This window comes from Manis javanica, chromosome 12 (assembly GCF_040802235.1).
Source record: "Manis javanica isolate MJ-LG chromosome 12, MJ_LKY, whole genome shotgun sequence".
Taxonomy (NCBI): Eukaryota; Metazoa; Chordata; class Mammalia; order Pholidota; family Manidae; genus Manis; species Manis javanica.
In genome coordinates, this window is record NC_133167.1 from 32502016 (window position 1) to 32520786 (window position 18771).

General features: G+C 35.9%; 1 protein-coding gene across 6 annotated transcripts in view; it reads left to right on the forward strand.

The window, feature by feature from the left end:
- Positions 1–18771, forward strand: part of TRAK2 (trafficking kinesin protein 2) — a 70020-nt gene that overhangs the window by 7991 nt on the left and 43258 nt on the right. For 4 of the 6 annotated variants that reach the window (XM_073218338.1, XM_073218340.1, XM_073218339.1 and 1 more), the window contains exons 2-3: positions 13329–13618; positions 13929–14018. Coding sequence is in view for 2 of the 6 variants with exons in the window: in XM_017655719.3 (XP_017511208.3) it covers positions 13528–13618 (91 nt within the window). In the remaining 4 variants the exon portion in view is untranslated. The remainder of the gene's footprint in view (positions 1–13328; positions 13619–13928; positions 14019–18771) is intronic. The other 2 variants (XM_017655719.3, XM_017655718.3) reach the window with 2 other exon arrangements.

An 18771-nucleotide genomic window follows, 5' to 3' on the forward strand; every position in this document is an offset into this window, starting at 1 on the left:
TAAAAATGATGTCATTCTTTTAACAGCCAACTCTTATACAGTTTTTCATAAAGTAAATATAGTGTTTTCCTTTGAATGTTCAATCTTAGCTTGGTTTTGTTTTTCAAGGCAATTCATTTAATTGATGTTGGACTGAAATGTGTTAATAATCAAATTTTGTTCATAAATTACTTCTGTAAAGTCAATGTATTGACCATTTAAATTATTCAGCTTACAGTTAGGTATGCATAGCCAGCCTACTGTGTGTCCATTGTTTTTAGATTTAGGGCATAAAAAAATAAGACACCTTCATTCAAGAGCTCAAAATGTAGTGAAGAAAGTGAGCACTAGTTGTCTGGGAACATCCAAGCATGGTAGTCAATAAACACTGATTAAGGATTAAAATCATAATGGAAATTTTTTTAACTTCCTATTTTTTTCCTATTTGTAATCCACTCCGTAATTCTCTAAGCAGTTCACAGTAAAATTCTCACAGAAGCAAGGAGGACCTATCCTTTTCTTGGGAGACAGTAAAGAAAAGGACAGAGTGTGCTCACAGCCAGCCAAGGGAACAGAGTACCAGGTAAGAAAAGCACTTGGTGACAGTGCCAGAGGCAGAGAAGGCAGCCAGTGAGCTCCCTAGTGCTGGAGGGATGACAGAACAGTGCTTCAAGGAACCAAGCCAAGGGCAGAAAAACAGGTCCTCAGGGTTCAGGCTCAAGCAGACACCTGGGTTTTCTGATAACCTGTTTGTCTGGTTCTCCGCCAACACAGGTTACAAAGGAGCAAGCCACGCTGGCAACAGTAAATTGTGATGGTTGATAGCCTCACAGTAAAGGAGAAAACACAATTAGAAGTAGACTTAAAATTGCCAAAAAATTAGAAATTTTGAGGCCATTTATTGTAGGGAGAAAGGGCTCTTTAAAAACTTACAATCTTGGAGGATAGCACTGCAGTCACTATATTGTAATACAGGAATTGCTAGTCTTGTAATGACCCTGAGCCATCAAATTCTTTTGACCTATTCTAAGGACTGTTGCCCGCTCCTGTGGCAGTTTATCAGACTTTGCTCATTACAATGTATTAACTTTAGTGGGGAAACATCTTAATACCAATATTTTTAAAATAAGAAAACCATGGGGAAAAAAGCATTAACAGTTTTGTGTGTTTTGCCACAGTTGTGTCAAACCCATCTCTAGGGAATGTTTGCAACTTCAGTGTAACTGATGGGCTTAATTGATAAAGCCCTGCATATTGTTCACATCTCTTACTGAAACCCGTGAGAGGCCCATGTAGATTTTTGCATATTGGGCTAAGAAAGAAAAGCCTTCAGTTTTCAAATGCTACAACAGTCTCATGTTTCTCTTGTAGTTTTATTTTTCTCCATACTACAGATTGCAAGGGTGTAACTTGACTACAGATTGATTCATGCTTTTAACAGATATTTATTGAATGCGTTGCATTTGCAAGATAAGGTGTATATAGGTGGACTTTAATTTAATAGAATAAGAATTTATTTTGATCCGTATTCCACTTATTTTTGTAGCAGCTTAGAACAAGTAACAGAATATTCCCAATTTACCATAATACATGTATATTATTTTCTTGATAACTAGAATAGCCCATTTGAAAGCAAAATCAAAATCAGATTTAGAGTTGTCTTATTAAAGAAATGTATGATATACATAAAAACAGGTCATTCTGCTTCATTGAAAAAACAGCCAACTTTGGAATCAGAGGACTTACTTCTAAAAGCAAATATAAACCACTTAATAAATTGGGGACTTGCTTTTTTTTCTTTATTCAGGAATCAGAATGTTTTCATAAAAGTTTTTTTTAAAGTATGGCATAGAAAGATAGGATCATATTAGAATTATCTCTAAGGTTTTCTCAAACTGCCCACACTTGCTGTCCCCCCATACTCCTAGTCTCTTGCCAGTAGAACTCTGAGGGTAGAGGCCACAATTTTGGGGAAACAGTCTTGGATTTGATTCTTGGCTCTTACTAGCTTGGGTGAGTTAATTCACCTCTAAGCTTCAGGTTCTTATCTATAAAGTGGTGAGATTAATACATCCATATCTTGTGGTTGTTGTGAGGATTAAAGGGGATCATGTGCATAAAGTGTTTAACCCAATTGCCTAGCACGTAGTAAGTGCTTCATCAGTGTTAACTATTATTATTGGGAAAGATTGAATTTGGAACAAAATTAAGAATATATTTCTTCATCATATATTTTTCATTTGAAACACAGCAAGTCTTAAGTCTTTATTATAAATTGCTTACCATTATAAGCTGATCTTAGAGAACTTCTGTGGGGCTAGTTTCATTTGGTATGTTCTACAGTAAAGTTATACATTTAATAAAGATATTTTGGTTTTTGCTTTCAGTGTCAGAAGAGCTAGTTTCTGCTCAGAAAGTCTCACAGGGCAGTGGTGTCTCCTCTTCAATTGTTTGGGTCTGGAAACTGAAGTTTTCTCGATGTACTCAAAGTAGATCAGGACTGGAAGAAAAAACATGCTGAGCAAACTTACTAAAGAATGATTAATAAGCCAGAATGTCTGCTCTCAATCGATATACAGTAGAACTGTCAAGTGAACTGCACATTCAAGTGAACTTCCCCTAGGTAGTGTATTTTTCCCTTATAGGAAAATCTATGTGAATAACCAAGTTACCAGAAGTTTTTTTCATGTTTGTGCATTTAGAGATGGAGGGCATTCGAAGCCTAAGGAACAGAATGCTAGGGGAATGGGGAGGGTTGGCTTGAACAGCAGTATGTTCCGAGAGCCACACAGGTTCAGAGTAGAGAAAGCTAAGGCTGGAGGACCTGCAGTAGCCCCGAATGGAGAGAAGGGCTTGAACTAAGGCCATCGCAATAGGCTTGGGGAATAAATTGATGGGACCTGGTGACTGCATGGAAAGCAGGGATTGAAAAAAGATGACTCTCAGATTTGTAGCTCTGCTGAATTTATGGTATTGATTATAAATTGGTGTTGAGAGTATTGCAGTTTAACATCAAGAAACCACAATTTGGACTGGATAGAGACTTGAGGAGTAATTATCATATAATTAGAAGTTAAGATGAGATTCTGAGGAGGGAAAGGAGAGAGCCCATGATAAAATCCTGAAGACCTGGGGATGCTGTCTTTTAATAAGTTAGATGTAAGAAGAGGGTTCCTAAATTGACTCAGCCACCTGTTGATCTGTTACTGTACTCATCCAGAATGCAGTTGTCTCCTAAGATAGCCAATAGCTATATCTCAGAAAATATTATGTGTTCTTCTTTGTTTCCTGAATTTCATTAGCAAACCAAAATCAGACATAACATGTCAATTCTCCCTCAAAAGGTAACATTAACTTAGAAGACCTGGAGTTTATTGTGACAGCTGTTTTAGAAACACTGACTCTTATGTCTAAACCATAACATAATTCAAATGTTTCTTACCTAGTAGAACTACATTACTAAAAGGAATATGTGTTAGAGACAGAGAATTCTAGACTCATTCTAGAATTATATGTTTATTAGTATGTTTATAATAAATACTCGACCCTGCCCATCACTCACCCCGTTTTAAGTTACACCCTGTTCCTGGTCATAATGATTGCATGTCCTGGTGCCACTGATTACTTTGTTGATCTCAGGAGCTATATTGCCTGCGGTTTTTCTTTGGGTACTTTTTGGAAATTTCTACATCTGAAAGCTTTAAGTATTGTTAAGTTTAAAATAACTGAAGGATTCAGGACCATCTTAAGCCACCAAAAGCAGGTTTACATTTGATTGTTAGAAGGGACAAAAAGGAATGAGGACACCGGTTTTCTACCTCTTGAGTTCTTTCTATTTTTAAAATTTTTACTTACTGCTATATGAAAGTACTTTTTCAAGGGATCTTAGCTATGTGATTTCAAGATAAATCTTGAAGAGCAGATTATACATTAGTATTCTAAGTCTGCCAGCATGATTATATCTGTTCAATTTATTTGTTAGTCTTCTGTGAAGTGTTTTTAGATTTTCTGGTAATAGTATCTCTTGATTTGATCTACTACATAAGTGTTGCTAGTTAACGTTGAAAGAAAATCCTTTCTGTTCATTGGGGAAGGACTCATTTGGTTCTAGAAGTATAGTACATATTTTAGTACCTGAAGAATCTATTGCATAAAATGCCTCTGAGATGTTTTCCCCCATTTTTGGTTAAGAGAACAGGAAATCCACAGATGTATGCCATTTACTTTGCATTACTCACTTTTGAGAACCTATAATTGTTTTTTCCTTTCTTTAAACATTACTTCAGTCAAAAGGACATAATTTTCTATGTTTTAAAAAAGATTTTAAAATAATAGTTATGACTTTTAAATTAACATCCTAGAATATAAATTCTGGACAGCAAACTGCTCTTGTGAATGAATATTTTAATGCTGGTAGCCTAAATGTCAGCTGAGTGTCCAGACATACCTTGTATGAGCTAATGTTGGCTTAAACCTTCAGTTTCATGTCATGGCAAGTCCAAACCCTTCCTAAGATTTCTGCAAATTCCTAGAGTTCTTCTGACCTCTGAGTTACTGCCATCTGGATGGGACTCCTTACTATTGCCTTCTCTCTTCCTCTCTAGAGAAAGAAAAAACAATTATTTCCCTAGTCCTGGACAAAGCATTTGGGCCTTCTTTTTGATCCTAGAAGTTCTCATCTGCCACAAATGACCTTCCATATATTTCCCAGGAAGCATTTCTTTCCTAAGAGGAGCTCCATTGTCCTATATTAAGATTATGAGATGTGTACCTTACTAGGTATAATCTGATAATTTGAAAAGTTATCTTCTAGTAACTCTTATTCTCTTCATTTACCAAACTTTCAGATATTTAATTAATTCATATTATAGTCAGTCTCCACTCTTTAGAAGTTCTAAGAAAATCCTATCATGAAAAAGCTTTTGCAGTATTAGAATTGAATACACTGTATTGTATTGAGTAGGTCTTTAGCCAGATGGTACAGAGAAGATAGTGCTTTCAAAAGGGTTCAGAATTTCAGATAGAGTTTAAATATCAAGTTTAAACTTGAGAAATAAGTTTCTCTTTGAGAAATAAATCAAGACTACTTGATGAATGTAAGACTGAAGTCTACCCTTTTGGGCTTTGCATTTAGTATTTTGAGCTGTTTTCTGTCCTGTTTGCTTTGAATTGACATGTGACATCACTAGATTATTTTTGACTGCCAAATAATAGTTTGCTTTGTTTTTCAAATTCAAGCCAGTCTTGTTCTTTTATAGAATAAATTTTATTCTCTTTTATAGAAATGAATTTGAAAAAAATAGGTGAGAGGAAGAAGCATAAAATTAGGAGTGTATAAATAGTAGTCATGCTATTTTAAGGATTTTTATATACTGTTTCTTTTTATATTTTATTGTCACTCTGGATGTATGAATTTTCCAGATGGGTAAAATCTAATTATTTAAGCACCATAAAATGTTATCTTTTAATATTTTCTTTTAAATCCTGCTTCCCTGACTTCTTAACGAGTAGATGTGAAAATACGACTAAAACATTTTCCTCATGACTAGGGTCATATTTTGATAACTGTCACTGTACTTTGATGAGGATATAGATGTGAAATATGAAACAGAATTGCTTCTAATAATGACTAGACCTTTTTTTCTTGAGAAAGTCCCTAATATCCTTTTGCTTTTGGATTATTGGCCTAATTTTATAGAAGGTGAAGTATGGAATGTGCAACCACAGTTGTATAATGTGTCTATCTTTCTGTAAAATTAATCATTGACTCACAAGCAGTTCCTTGCCTAGAAACCTTCAGTGTTGCTCTGGTAGTTTTAGCTGTTAGTGATTTGAAGACTGATGAATCACAGACACTTACTGGAAGGCACTCATTTTCTTGCTATTCACTATTGAGGAAAGTTAGAGAAACAGTATCCCTTTCCACTTCCATAGTTTGAGCTGGATTACTTCAAAGAATGTAAATTCTTTTTTGTAAACAAAACATCAAACTATTATTTCCTTCAAACCTTCCTTAATATTTGGCTTGAAAACAAATGCCAAGCTCAAGCATCTAAAATTACATCTCTTAATGTCCAGGACAGAAAGCCCTGTCCTTGTGTGGTAGATTTACTTTCCTTTAGATACTGGGAAACACAAACTCCTCTGCTTAAAACTTGTAATTAATGAACTTTTGGGTAGGGACAAAGTATGCTCTAGAGCAAGGGTTTCAGCTCTGCTCATCACCAACAGATGGTCATTTCAACTCAGCCATTACTGTTATTTATAGCATTCTTGTGTTATATCCATGTAGTTTTGAGGTATTTTATAAATGTTATGAACCCCATTTTGTCCTTAAGACTAGTGCTAGTGATAGATTGGTGGACACAAAAGTAGAAGTAGTACAAAAAATTGAAAGTGCAAAAATTCTACATATTATATACATGAGTGGACAATACGAATTATGAAGGAGAATCCCATGATGTGTGTGAAAAAAGATGGCCCTGTGCAATTGACAATCAGCCAAAAGTGAAGAAATGTGAGTATTTGACATGGGTTCAGCAGTGGATCATTGTTAAAATGGGATGCCATTTGGTCAAAGGTTAATTCAGGTTAATGTTAGGAGTTGAAGAATTTAAAAGACTAAGCATGGCAAATGACAGTGCTACTGTAGAAACTTATCGAAAACCACAGATGCTGGCATGGGTTCAAGACCTTTCTGATTGACAGATTCAGCTCTGGTGTGGATTCCTGAGGTACCTGAGGTTCCCTCCCTTCTGTTTGGTAGAGATTGTGGCAGGGAGGGTTTGCCTGCTTCAGTCAATGTTCTTGTAAGCAAAACAAGGCAGTTAAAAAAAAAAAAAAATTGCCTGAAACATATCAGCTAGGAGGAAATGCAGACCCCATTAGCCTAAATCTCACTCATGGTGTTAGACTTTTAAACTAATGGATTTAACAACCTTTGGAATCCATATATTTTATTCTGAAAACTCTATTGATCTTTCTTTAAATTGAATGGCACTAAAAAAGAGAGTCAAAATATTTGATGGGCACAAATCCTATCTCTTCAAGGTGAGCATTATGATTGCTGGTAGAATAGCTGTGCTGGATGTAGCCCAGGTGATATATAATATACCGTTGCACATCTGTGCAGCCTGACTTGGTGTTGGCGTGGGGTCTCTGCCTTTGTGAGGCCTGCTGCTCACTATCCAGGTTTTACTCAAATTTTGTGTTGACACCACCCTACTCCTCCCCATCTGCCTCCTTTTTTTCCAGCTCTTAGCCATAAAGCCATCGTAAAGTCTTTTGTGGTTTAATGTCAGGACTTAAAATTGTTGCCATTCAATAATAATAACAAATACTATCTTTGACATACCTAGATACAGTAAAATTACTGAGTCTCTGTCTTTATAAAAACTGTTATTTAAATATAGGAATGTGGTACATTTATTTTTTAAGTTACACAGTTTATCTTTTATTTGGATTAGGGTTGCCATTGTTTAAAATTGCTGCTTCTGGCATTGGTGTTTGGCACTGTTCCCACTTCTGCAGATCAAGCAGCCAACATGTATTTTAGATTAGTCCCCAAAGTATTATTTGTGAAATGAAAGTTTAAAATAAGTCATTATGTTTACTGTAATTCTAGACTCTGCATTCCTGTTGAGGTGAAGTTTCCTTGAATTATTTTAACCTTTTTATAAGGGTGTTTTGGACAGAGTATCCTGTTCTAAGCATGATTTTTTTAAGGCATAAGGCTTATATTTAGGTTGTCACTGTTGACCATTTAGTTTCCATGGCTAGGCTAAACTGTCTAAGTCATTAGCCATGTTTTCTGCCAGCAGTATTATTTATATCAATGGTATGTTTTTGTTGTTCTTTTTAAATCTCATTCTTATTAAAATAAGTCACTTGGTTATTTTACTTTATTTTCTCCTAAATATTTGTGTGTAAATTAAAAAGACTGGCTTTTGTTAAATAATGTATGCTTGGTTGATTGTTTTAGAAAGAAAAGCAACAAAGTTGTTCCTAGAAGGAGTGAATGAAGATCCAGCATAGAAAGTAGATGTTATTCAAGAAGTACTAAGAGTATGTATGTACAGACCAGGAAGGGCACTGAAAATGTGTTGTTTGTGGTTTGCTTAATTTCTACTACATTTAAGACTCTGGCACTGCAAGCTTTCTGTTTTATTCCTGGATCAGAGAAGTCTAGACAGAAAATGATTGATGGCACTTGCTCGTTTGAGGGCAAGAAGTAAATGTGACTTATATTGAGAGAAGGTGCCATTAAAAGCAGTCAAGAGTAGGGTTTACATTGTGCCCAACTTTTTGTAAAGTACAACAACAATAATAATAAAATAGTACTGTTTGGTGGTGATAGAAATAATAACTAATATTTGTGTAATAAATACTGTGTTCTATAGCATTGTTCTAAGAGCTTTACATGTATTTCCCTCAATAACTCCTGTAACTCCCCCAATAACCCTCTGAGGTAGGTGTTACTGTCCTCTCATAACTCAATCCCTATAGCAATCCCATAAAATACACCCTGTTATTCTGCCTATTTTACAGATGAGGAACAAGGCCAAATAATTTGTCCAAGGTCATACAACCAGTAAGTTGTGGAACTTAGGTTCAAATATAGGCAGTCTAACTCCAGAATTCATGTTCTTAACCACTGTGGTAGGCTGAATAAAGGCTCTCAAAGATATCCAGATCCTAATCCCCTGGAATCTGTGAACATTACCTTATATAGCAAAAGGGATTTTGTAGAAGGGAGTGATTTAAGGGTTTTGAGATGGGGATATTATCCTGGATTATCCATTTGGGCCTTAAATGTAAGCACAGGTATCTTTGTAAAAGGGAGATAGAGGAACACTTGGCAGAAGACAGTGATGTGATAATGGGAGCCGAGAGAAATTTGAAGATGCTGCACTGCTGGCTTTGAAGGTGAAGGAAGGGTCCCTGAGCCAAGGAATGTAGCTCTGGAAGCTAGAAGAGACAAGGAAATGGATTTTCCCTCAGCCTCCAGAGGAAGCACAGCCCTACCACTACCTTGGTTTAGGTCCATTAAAGCCATTTCATCCTTGAATGTCCAGAACTGTAAGATAACTAAGTGGTATTGTTTTAAGCCACTAAATCTGTGGTAATTTGTTGCAGCAGCAATAGGAAACTAATACATCCACAGAGCTAAGGATAAGGTACTAGTAATAGTCAAGACTTTTATTATAAGCAGCCCTTCCCCAGAATCCATGAAGGAATGAGCTTAAGTAATAATATCCCTCAGTAGTCCTGTTTTGTAAGGAACTGTCACTTTATTGCCTAGTCCTTATCTCTTTCTATATGAAGGTTATTCAGAGATAATCTTTTAGACTACATCTGCTACATATAACATACAGGGTAACCATTCCGGGCTCAGAGTTGGCTATTAAGCCAGAGACTTAAGAAATAAGACAGAAGACCTCATTTTTTCTTTAAGCCCAAGCAAAAGGGAGAAGCTGAAGAGAATGAACATTTCATATGTATTGTATGTCAGTTACCAAGCCAGGAATTTATATTTTTTATTTAGTCCTTATACCTGACCCTCCCTATAAAGAGCTGTTAATTATTTCTCCTGTCTTGGCAATGAGGAACTCTTAGATAATGTGCATAGAGTCAGAAAATAAATAAGTAAGATGAATATTCGGGCTTGTCTAATGTCAGGGTGCATACATTGTTCTACACTCAGCATTGCTACTCCAATCCTACTGAGGAGCTCAGATACAGCCCAGGGTACATCCAAATTGTTTACTTAGCTATAAAGAGTCAGCAAGAAGAACATATCATTTCCAGATTATCCCTGACCTGGTGCAGTTTTCAGGTTGGGCAGGTTCCTGGGTTGCCCTGGAGGTCTAGATTCTCCCTGCTTGAATCTGGAGATGCACATAATTCTGTGTTCAACTTGATGTACTCTTATTGTATGTAAGAGTAAAGACAAAACCATTAACAATACCTCCAAAACTAATTAAAAAGCAATTCTCTAGGGCAAGGATATGAAGTTTATAGTTGAAACTTATATACAATTTTTTGTGTTCCTGTGTGATATATATAAATACTAAAAAAAACACAAAAAATAGGAATGGCAATGTAAGTGTAAAACTAAACCAGCTAGTGTGAAACAGAATGTCAGGCAGAAGGTCCCAAGGTTATCATTAGATTTTCACAATGGTCTTTGATTAAAATAAGATTAAGAACCACAGTTCTGTTTAAGCACCAGTTTGGACCAATCATCCTTCTCCTCCTCTTCTTTCTCTTTTGTCCTTTATCTTCTCTCCCCTCTCCATTCTTCACAAGCAAATTTTTTTTTCATAAATAATTATATTTAATAGAGACATACAAGCAAATTTTTAATGTGTCACTTTTCAGAATGCTTTTTTAAAAATTGAAAATAACTTTTAAATACATTTGTAGATGTAAAAAGTAGAAGTCTGTTCTTTATTGAAATTCTCGTAGAGGTAGTGATCTAATTATAAGTATCCAAATGTAGGAGAGATCCTTGTTTCAGAAGTTGCTCAAGGAAATTATTGATTTTGACAGACAGTTATTTGATGCCTAAATTATTTCAGTACTAGATCAGGGGTTGGAAAACCTCTATGAAGGTTCAGATAGTAAATACTTTAGGCCTTGCCTGACTCTAAGGTCTACCACAGTTACTAAGCTCTGCCATTGTAGCATAAAAGCAACCAGTTGTCCATACACAAACAAATGATTATGGCCAAGTTCCAGTAAAACTTCACTTCTGTACACTGAAATTTCAATTTCATATAATTGTTGCATATCATGAAACATTTTAACTTTGATTTTTTTCAGCCACTTAAAAACATAACAGGTCATTTAGAAAACAGGAGGCAGGCCAAATTCAGCCTTCAGGCAGTCGTTTGCTGACCGTGCACTAGCCTATTGTACACTAGCATGTGTATTCTTATATTTTCCTTGCCATTCTGTTTTTTAAAATATATCACTGGGTTCATAATCTATCAATCAAGGTCCCTGGAGCATTATAATTTAAAATGAAGACTTATTGTAGCAGATGTCTGGTAGCCTGCTCAAGAATCATTTCCCCCCTTCTCTGTTGGCAGAATCCCTAGCTGAGATTTTGTTCAGACACCTAGGGGAGAGAGATCATGGTGGTCAAACCTTTACTGGTTTGATCCAGTCTTTGCTCCATTCCCATTGCATTGGTTTACATAGGAGTGGCAATTTGGAAGAACTTAGTTGCATACAATAGACTGATTTTGAATATAAAATGAATTTTAGATAACTGAAATTAAAACCAAAGTACCCAAACAGATACTTTTGAGCTCCGCTTCATGTTGCACTGGCTAGTGCAAATTGCTATCCTGACAAACATATTTCAAGAAAATAGTTGTAGTATATATAGTAGAATTCTTAAAATAAGTTTTTAAAATAAAATTTATCAAAATTTTCTGAATTCAAATTTGGAAGATTAAATATTTGTTATGCCATCATAAAATTATAAACTCCTTTTTTGGGAAGGACTGTTGTTTGTTCAGTTATATCTGTTTTTTCCTTATAAAATGTTTTTTCATTTATGAAGTAATAGAAATGGTTAAAAAGAAAAAGAAGCAAAAAAAAAAAGCAACCCTAGTATGTAAATATATATTAAAGTTAAAAAAAATATTAATTACTGAAAAAAGAAAGCAACCCTATGCCAGTGCCTACAGTATAAGCTCCTGGTGGCAGAATTGTTGAATTATGTTGTTAGGGTCCAGGAACTCAGGGTTTTCCCGAGAGAACAAAGCACACAGACATGGAGATGTAAGTACAGGCAAAGTCTTTATTCAGCCAGCAAGCTGGGGTCGACAGCACCTCCCCTGACATGCAGGCCGAGTCCGAGCTGCCGACCCCCAGGCAACTTTAGGTATTGCTTATATAGGATTTTCACAGCCGTTACACCGAAGCCCGTGCGTTTCTACAACCAATAATTTTAAAACACATTCTATATTGTAACCTTTTAGGGAACACTTCAGTTGCCTGACCGCTTCATTGTTATCTCATGCTTACCCAAGCATGTCTATGTGACTTATCACGGATCACGTCCCCAGGCTGTTGCCCACTTCTAGTTATCTAACTTAAAGCAGGCGCATTTCTAAGCTTAGCCTCGGGTTGTTTATTCAAAACTGGGTGGCCCATGCTTTAGGCAGTTAGGTTAAATGTTATTAGTCCTTTTTCCTGACTCTTGATGCCCTCTGCCCTCCTTTACAATGTGCTTTTAAGACTTTGGTAGACATTGCCAAATAGCCTTGCTGAAAGCTTGTACCAATTTGCACTTCTGTCCACAGTTTGAGTGCTACTTTCTCTATACCCTGTCCAGCAATGAATATAATGGAGCTTAATGTTTGCTCTTCTAATGGGTGAGAAATATTTTCTTAACATTTTTATTTATTTTAATTACAGGTAAGGTTGAACATCTTTTGTGTTAGTGGTTCTCAACTAGGGAGATTTTTACACCCCCCAGGGGACATTTTTGGCAAAGTCTGGAGACATGTTTGGTTGTTAAAACTGAGAGAGGGTTTGGGGAGAGGGTTCTACAGGCATGCTGCTCAGAATCCTTTGGTGCACATGACAAAGTCTTTTTGGCCCCAGATATCATCAGTGCCAGGCTTGGGAAACTCTGTTTTATGTTACTCCATTTCATCTCCTTTGTGGGTTTATTATCTGTAATTCTCAACTTATTGATTGCTTTGGGGTTTACAGTATACATTTTTAAATTATCACAGTTTACCTTTAAGTTATATTTCACTATTTCATATTAATATAAAAGCCCCGGGACAGTATATTTCTATTTTTCTCCTCCTGACCTTTGTACTATTGTAATATATTTTATTTCTGTGTTTGTTACAGACCCAACAATTTATTATTTTTTACTGTAAACTGTTGATTATCTTTAAGTTTTTTAAACAGCTTTATTGAATTATAATTTACATTCGATTACAGATATTTCAGGTGTACAATTTGATAAGTTTTAACATATGTATAAATCTGTGAAACCATCACTGCAGTCAAAACAATGAACATACTCATCATCCTGCCCCTTGGTAATCCCTCCCTTAACTTCAGGCAGCCATTGATCTACTTTCTGTCACTATAGATAAGTTTACATTTTCTAGGATTTTATGTAAATGAAATCATAAACCATGTACTTTTTTTTGTCTTAGCTTGTTTCATCCAGCATGATAATTTTGAGATTTATTCATGTTGTTGTGTGTATTATTAGGAAAACATTCTTAATGACAGGCATTCCAGGTAGTTGGACTGCTTTTACTAATGAGCATGCTGAAATTTAAAGTCACTTGATGTATTCTTTGTTTTAGGTCATGACTGTCCAAGGTATGATAGTCACATGAGAGCACTCATTATTGCAGATGTCATCTGACTCATCAGAAAAAATCTGCTTAAAAGAAAATATCCTTATGACCACATCCATTTCTTTATTGAATGGCTTGATGGATTTCCTTTACTCTGATTCATACCAAAGTCATCCTTGTCAACCAAAGCAAGAAAGGATCCTGCATGAGTCAACCCCAGAATGCCACTTTCGTATTGCCAGCGGGGGAAGAAAACCTCATGAATATCAATCACAGAGACTCAGAGAGCATCACTGGTGAGTCCAGTTTAATAAATACCAAAGTGCTATTGCTTATAGGATAAAACACAAACACGTCAGTCTGGCATATAAGCCCTGCCATAATGAAACCCTAGCCTCCCTTTCCAGCCTGATCTCCTCAGAGACCAACTGAATCAATCTGTCTGTCCCCTGGTCTCCTAGAATTTTATCAAAATCTCTCTGCCTTATGTGGTGTTCCTTGTCTACATCTGACTCCCCTCACCCTGTAGCCCTGGTCAGCAAGAACTGCATCTTACTCATCCTATTGTCTCTTCCTATTCCTATCTTCCTGCCTCGACAAGGACAGAGCTGCTTTTGTCTGTATACCTTTTAAACACCTGACAACAGTACCTGGCACATAAGAGGCTCTCGGGACATACAGGATATACAAACACAGGTACAATTTGATAAGCCCTTATCTGTAAAACTGAAAAAAAAAAAACAACTCTGAACACCCAAAGGTTTGTCTACAGTTTAGTTCTGAAACTCTTATGGAGTCCTTAGAATTAAATAAACTATAATGTCTGAAAATGGAGAGAGCCTTAATTATTCCTTTTCAATCTGAATGTGTTTTTTTCTTGCCTTATTTAATGGGATAGGATCTCAGTATATTTTTTAATAAAAATGGTGAGAACAACATTCTTGCCATACTTCCCAGTATTAGCAGAAAAGTTACAGTCTTCCACCATTAAGTTTCTTGAGAAGGCCCTTTTTCCAATTGAGGAAGTATCCTTCTCTTCCTAGTTGTGTGAGAGGTTTTTGTCATGAGTGGCTGTTGAATTTTGTCAAATGTCTGTTCTCTATTGTTGAGATGGTTTTCCTTTTTAGTATGTTAGTATGGTGAGTTCTCGTGATTTTTGAATTTTAAGCCAACCTTGCATTTCTGAGGAAAACTCCACTTGCACGTGATGTATTATCTTTCTTAACTGCAGATTTGATTTCCTAGTGTCTCATTAGTGTTTGTGTGTGTATATGTGTGTTTGTCCCCCACTTGTGAGAACTATTGGTTTGTACCATATTTGCAATGTCTTTGCTTGATTTTGGTATTGGAGTGATGCTGCCCTTATAAAATGAGGTGTGAAATATTCCCTCCTCTATTTTGGAAGGAGTTTGTATAGAATTAGTATAATGGCATTTTTCCATCCTTTTAACTTACTGAATATTTAAAGGACATCTATAGATAGCTTATAGTTAGATTTTTAAATTATTATTATCCAGCCTGACAATCTCTACTTTCTAATTGAGGTGTTTAGACCATTTACATTTAGTTTAATTTGGGTGAGTCTGCTGTACTCAGTTTGGTTGGGTTTACTGTACTCCTCTATTCGTTTTCTCTTTGTTCCATTTTTAAGTTCTTTCCTTTTTCCCTTATTCCTCTCTTTTGAACTGGGTTTTCCTTGTTTTTTTGTTTTAGGATTCCATTTTAATTTCACTGTTGACTTAGTAGCTGTACCTCTCATTTTTCTCAGTGGTTGCTTTTTATTTGCAATGTGCATTTTTAACATCATAGCCTATCTTCAAATAACATATTATTTCATAAAGTGACATTCTTACAACAGTATTCTTCCATTTCCCTCTACCATCTATCTGATATATCATTGTAGCCATGCCCTTTTATCTACGTGTTATGTACATAATTGTTATTTTTGCTTAAAATAGTTAATAAGGGACTCTCTTGTCCCCTCCTGGCGTGAACTGGGAGCTCTGTCCTTTCACTTTATCTCTAAATAAAAGCCTGTACTTTGCTCTCCTAAAAAAAAAAAAAATAGTTAATAAATTATGAGAATAAAAGGCTTATATATTTACACACAGATTTACCATTTTATCACTTTTTATCTCTTTTTGTAGATTGAACTTTCTACCTTATATCCTCATTGCCTGCATAACTTTAACCTTTCCTGTAATATAGGTCAACTGGCAATGAATAAGTGCAGTTTTTTGCCTGTCTGAAAAAGTCTTCAGTACACCTTTCACAAAAGCTGTTTCCACTGGTACAGAATTCCAAGTTGACTTTTTAAATACACTTTAATGACATCTACATTGCATTGCTTCTGACGAGATGGTTTTTGACTTGTCCTCACAAATGTATTGTGTCATTTTTTCTTTCTCTCCTTTTAAGGTTCTTCATTTGTGTGTTCTTTATATTTATTCTGCCTAGAGTCATTGAGTTCTTTGAACTGTAGATTTATAGTTTTAATTAAATTTGGAAGATTTTGGCTATTATTTCTTCAAATATTCTTTCTGCTCCAAGCTCTCTCCTCCTCTATGATTATAATTGCATCTCTATCTCTGTTAGACTGCTTGATGTTGTGACATAAGCCATTGATGCTCTGTTGTTGTTTTTTTCCCCAGTCTTTTTTTCACTGTGCTTCATTTTAGATAGTTTCCATTGCTGTGCTTTCAAATCATCTGTTCTCTTCTGTTGACTGTCTAATCTGTTAATGTTAACCCATTCTGGTGAATATCTAATCTGTTAATGTTATCCAGTCAATTTTTCATTTTAGGTATTGTAACTCTAGTCCTATTTGGGTTTCATAAATATAGTTATATCTTCTGTTTCTCTTTTTGAAAAGTTCACCTTTTCCTTTTAAATCTTTGAACATAGTAATAATAGCTTTTTTAAAATTGTTGTTTACTAATTTTGTCATCTTTGTCATTACTGGGCTTGTTTCTATGGACTCATTTTCTAACTGGCAATGGATTACAATTGGTTATTCTTTGTATAGCTTGTAATTTTTTATTGAATGCTGAATATTTTTAATGTTACATTTTTCCATCTTTGGATTTTGTGGTCTTACCTTGGAAAACTGTTAATATTTGTTTTGGCAGGTCCTTAAGTTACTTGCTGATAAAGTTGATCCTTTTGAGGCTCGTTTTTAATCTTTGTTTTGTGGGTCTTTAGATCACACTTCAGACCATACTCTAGTATGCTTTATTCTAACATTAACCCTAATACCAGTAGGTCATGACCCTTCCAGGATCTTTGCTGATTGTCTCAACTGTTCATGAGGTCTCTCTACTTTGGCTAGATGAAATCCAGACCTTTCTGACATAATGAAGATACTGAAGATGTGGAGGAAGATTTGAGTGTAATGAAAGCAGACCAGTTTTGAGGCCATATTCAAGAGAAACAGGAGGCTGTAAATCTAAACGGAGGCAATGTGGCTAGAAAGAAGTGGGCACGTGAGAGAGACCTTTGGAGGATAAAATGGTAGAGGGGGGTTGTTAAGACAGAAATAGTCAGCAGAATAATAAATAGTACATTATCAGAAATGCAGAAGCAGATAGGAGGAGCTAGTCTGAAGGATATTTTGTTCAATCTACTAAAGCTTGATTACATACTCATTTTTTTTATTTTGGTATCATTAATCTACAATTACAGAAAGAACATTAGGTTTACTAGGTTCCGCCCTTCACCAAGTCCCCCGCACATACTCCTTCACAGTCACTGTCCATCTGCGTAGTAAGATGCTGTAAAATCACTACTTGTCTTCTCTGTGTTGCACAGCCCTCCCTGTGTCCCCCACGCACTATACATGCTAATTGTAATGCCCTTTTTCTTTTTTCCCTGCCCTTACACCTCCCTTCCCACCCATCGTCCCCAGTCCCTTTCCCTTTGGTAACTATTAGTCCATTCTTGGGTTCTGTGATTCTGCTGCTGTTTTGTTCCTTCACTTTTCCTTTGTTCTTATACTCCACATATGAGTGAAATCATTTGGTACTTGTCATTCTCCGCCTGCCTTATTTCACTGAGCATAATACCCTCTAGCTCTATCCATGTTGTTGCAAATGGTAGGATCTGTTTTTTTCTTATGGCTGCATAATATTCCATTGTGTATATGTACCACATCTTCTTTATCCATTCATCTACTGATGGACATTTAGGTTGCTTCCATATCTTGGCTATTGTAAACAGTGCAGTGATAAACATAGGGGTGCATCTGTCTTTTTCAAACTGGAGTGCTGCATTCTTAGGGTAAATTCCTAGAAGTGGAATTCCTGGGTCAAATGGTGTTTCTATTTTGAGCATTCTGAGGAACCTCCATACTGCTTTCCACAATGGTTGAACTAGTTTACATTCCCACCAACAGTGTAAGAGGGTTCCCCTTTCTCCACAACCTCGCCAACATTTGTTGTTGTTTGTCTTTTCAATGATGGCGATCCTTACTGGTGTGAAGTGATATCTTTAGAGAACTGTCTATTCAGCTCCTCTGCCCATTTTTTAATTGGATTATTTGCTTTTTGTTTGTTGAGGCATGTGAGCTCTTTATATATTTTGGATGTCAATCCTTTATCGGATCTGTCATTTATGAATATGTTCTCCCATACTGTAGGATACCTTTTTGTTCTATTGATGGTGTCCTTTGATGTTCAGAAGCTTTTTAGCTTGATATAGTCCCACTTGTTCATTTTTGCCTTTGTTTCCCCTGCCTGGGGAGATATGTTCATGAAGAAGTCAGTCATGTTTATGTCCATGAGATTTTTGCCTATGTTTTTTTCTAAGAGTTTTATGGTTTCATGACTTACATTCAGGTCTTTGATCCATTTGGAGTTTACTTTTGTGTATGGGGTTAGACAGTTATCTAGTTTCATTCTCTTACATGTAGCTGTTCAGTTTTGCCAGCACCATCTGTTGAAGAGACTCTGATTTCCCCATTGTATGTCCATGGCTCCTTTATCAAATATTAATTCGCCATATATGTTTGGGTTAATGTCTGGAGTCTGGAGTCTCTATTCTGTTCCACTGGTCTGTGGCTCTGTTCTTGTGCCAGTACCAAATTGTCTTGATTACTGTGGCTTTGTAGTAGAGCTTGAAGTTGGGGAGCGAGATCCCCCCCACTTTATTCTTCCTTCTTAGGATTGCGTTGGCTATTCAGGGTCTTTGACGGTTCCATATGAATTTTTACATACTCATTTTTAAAATGACCTTTTAGAAGTAGGAAATTGGTAACCTTGAATTTTCATAGAATTTCATTAATGCTCATTAAAAGAAAATTTCTAGGGAATAGTAGCTCTTTTATTGAATGTTAAGTTTTGTTCTTCATTTCCATTATACCCTTGAATGCCGAAGAGTCTGTTCTCTTCCTGAAAGTATTACACTTACAATCTGTATGTCTAATATGTTTGTGGCAGGAAAAAAATTGGATAAT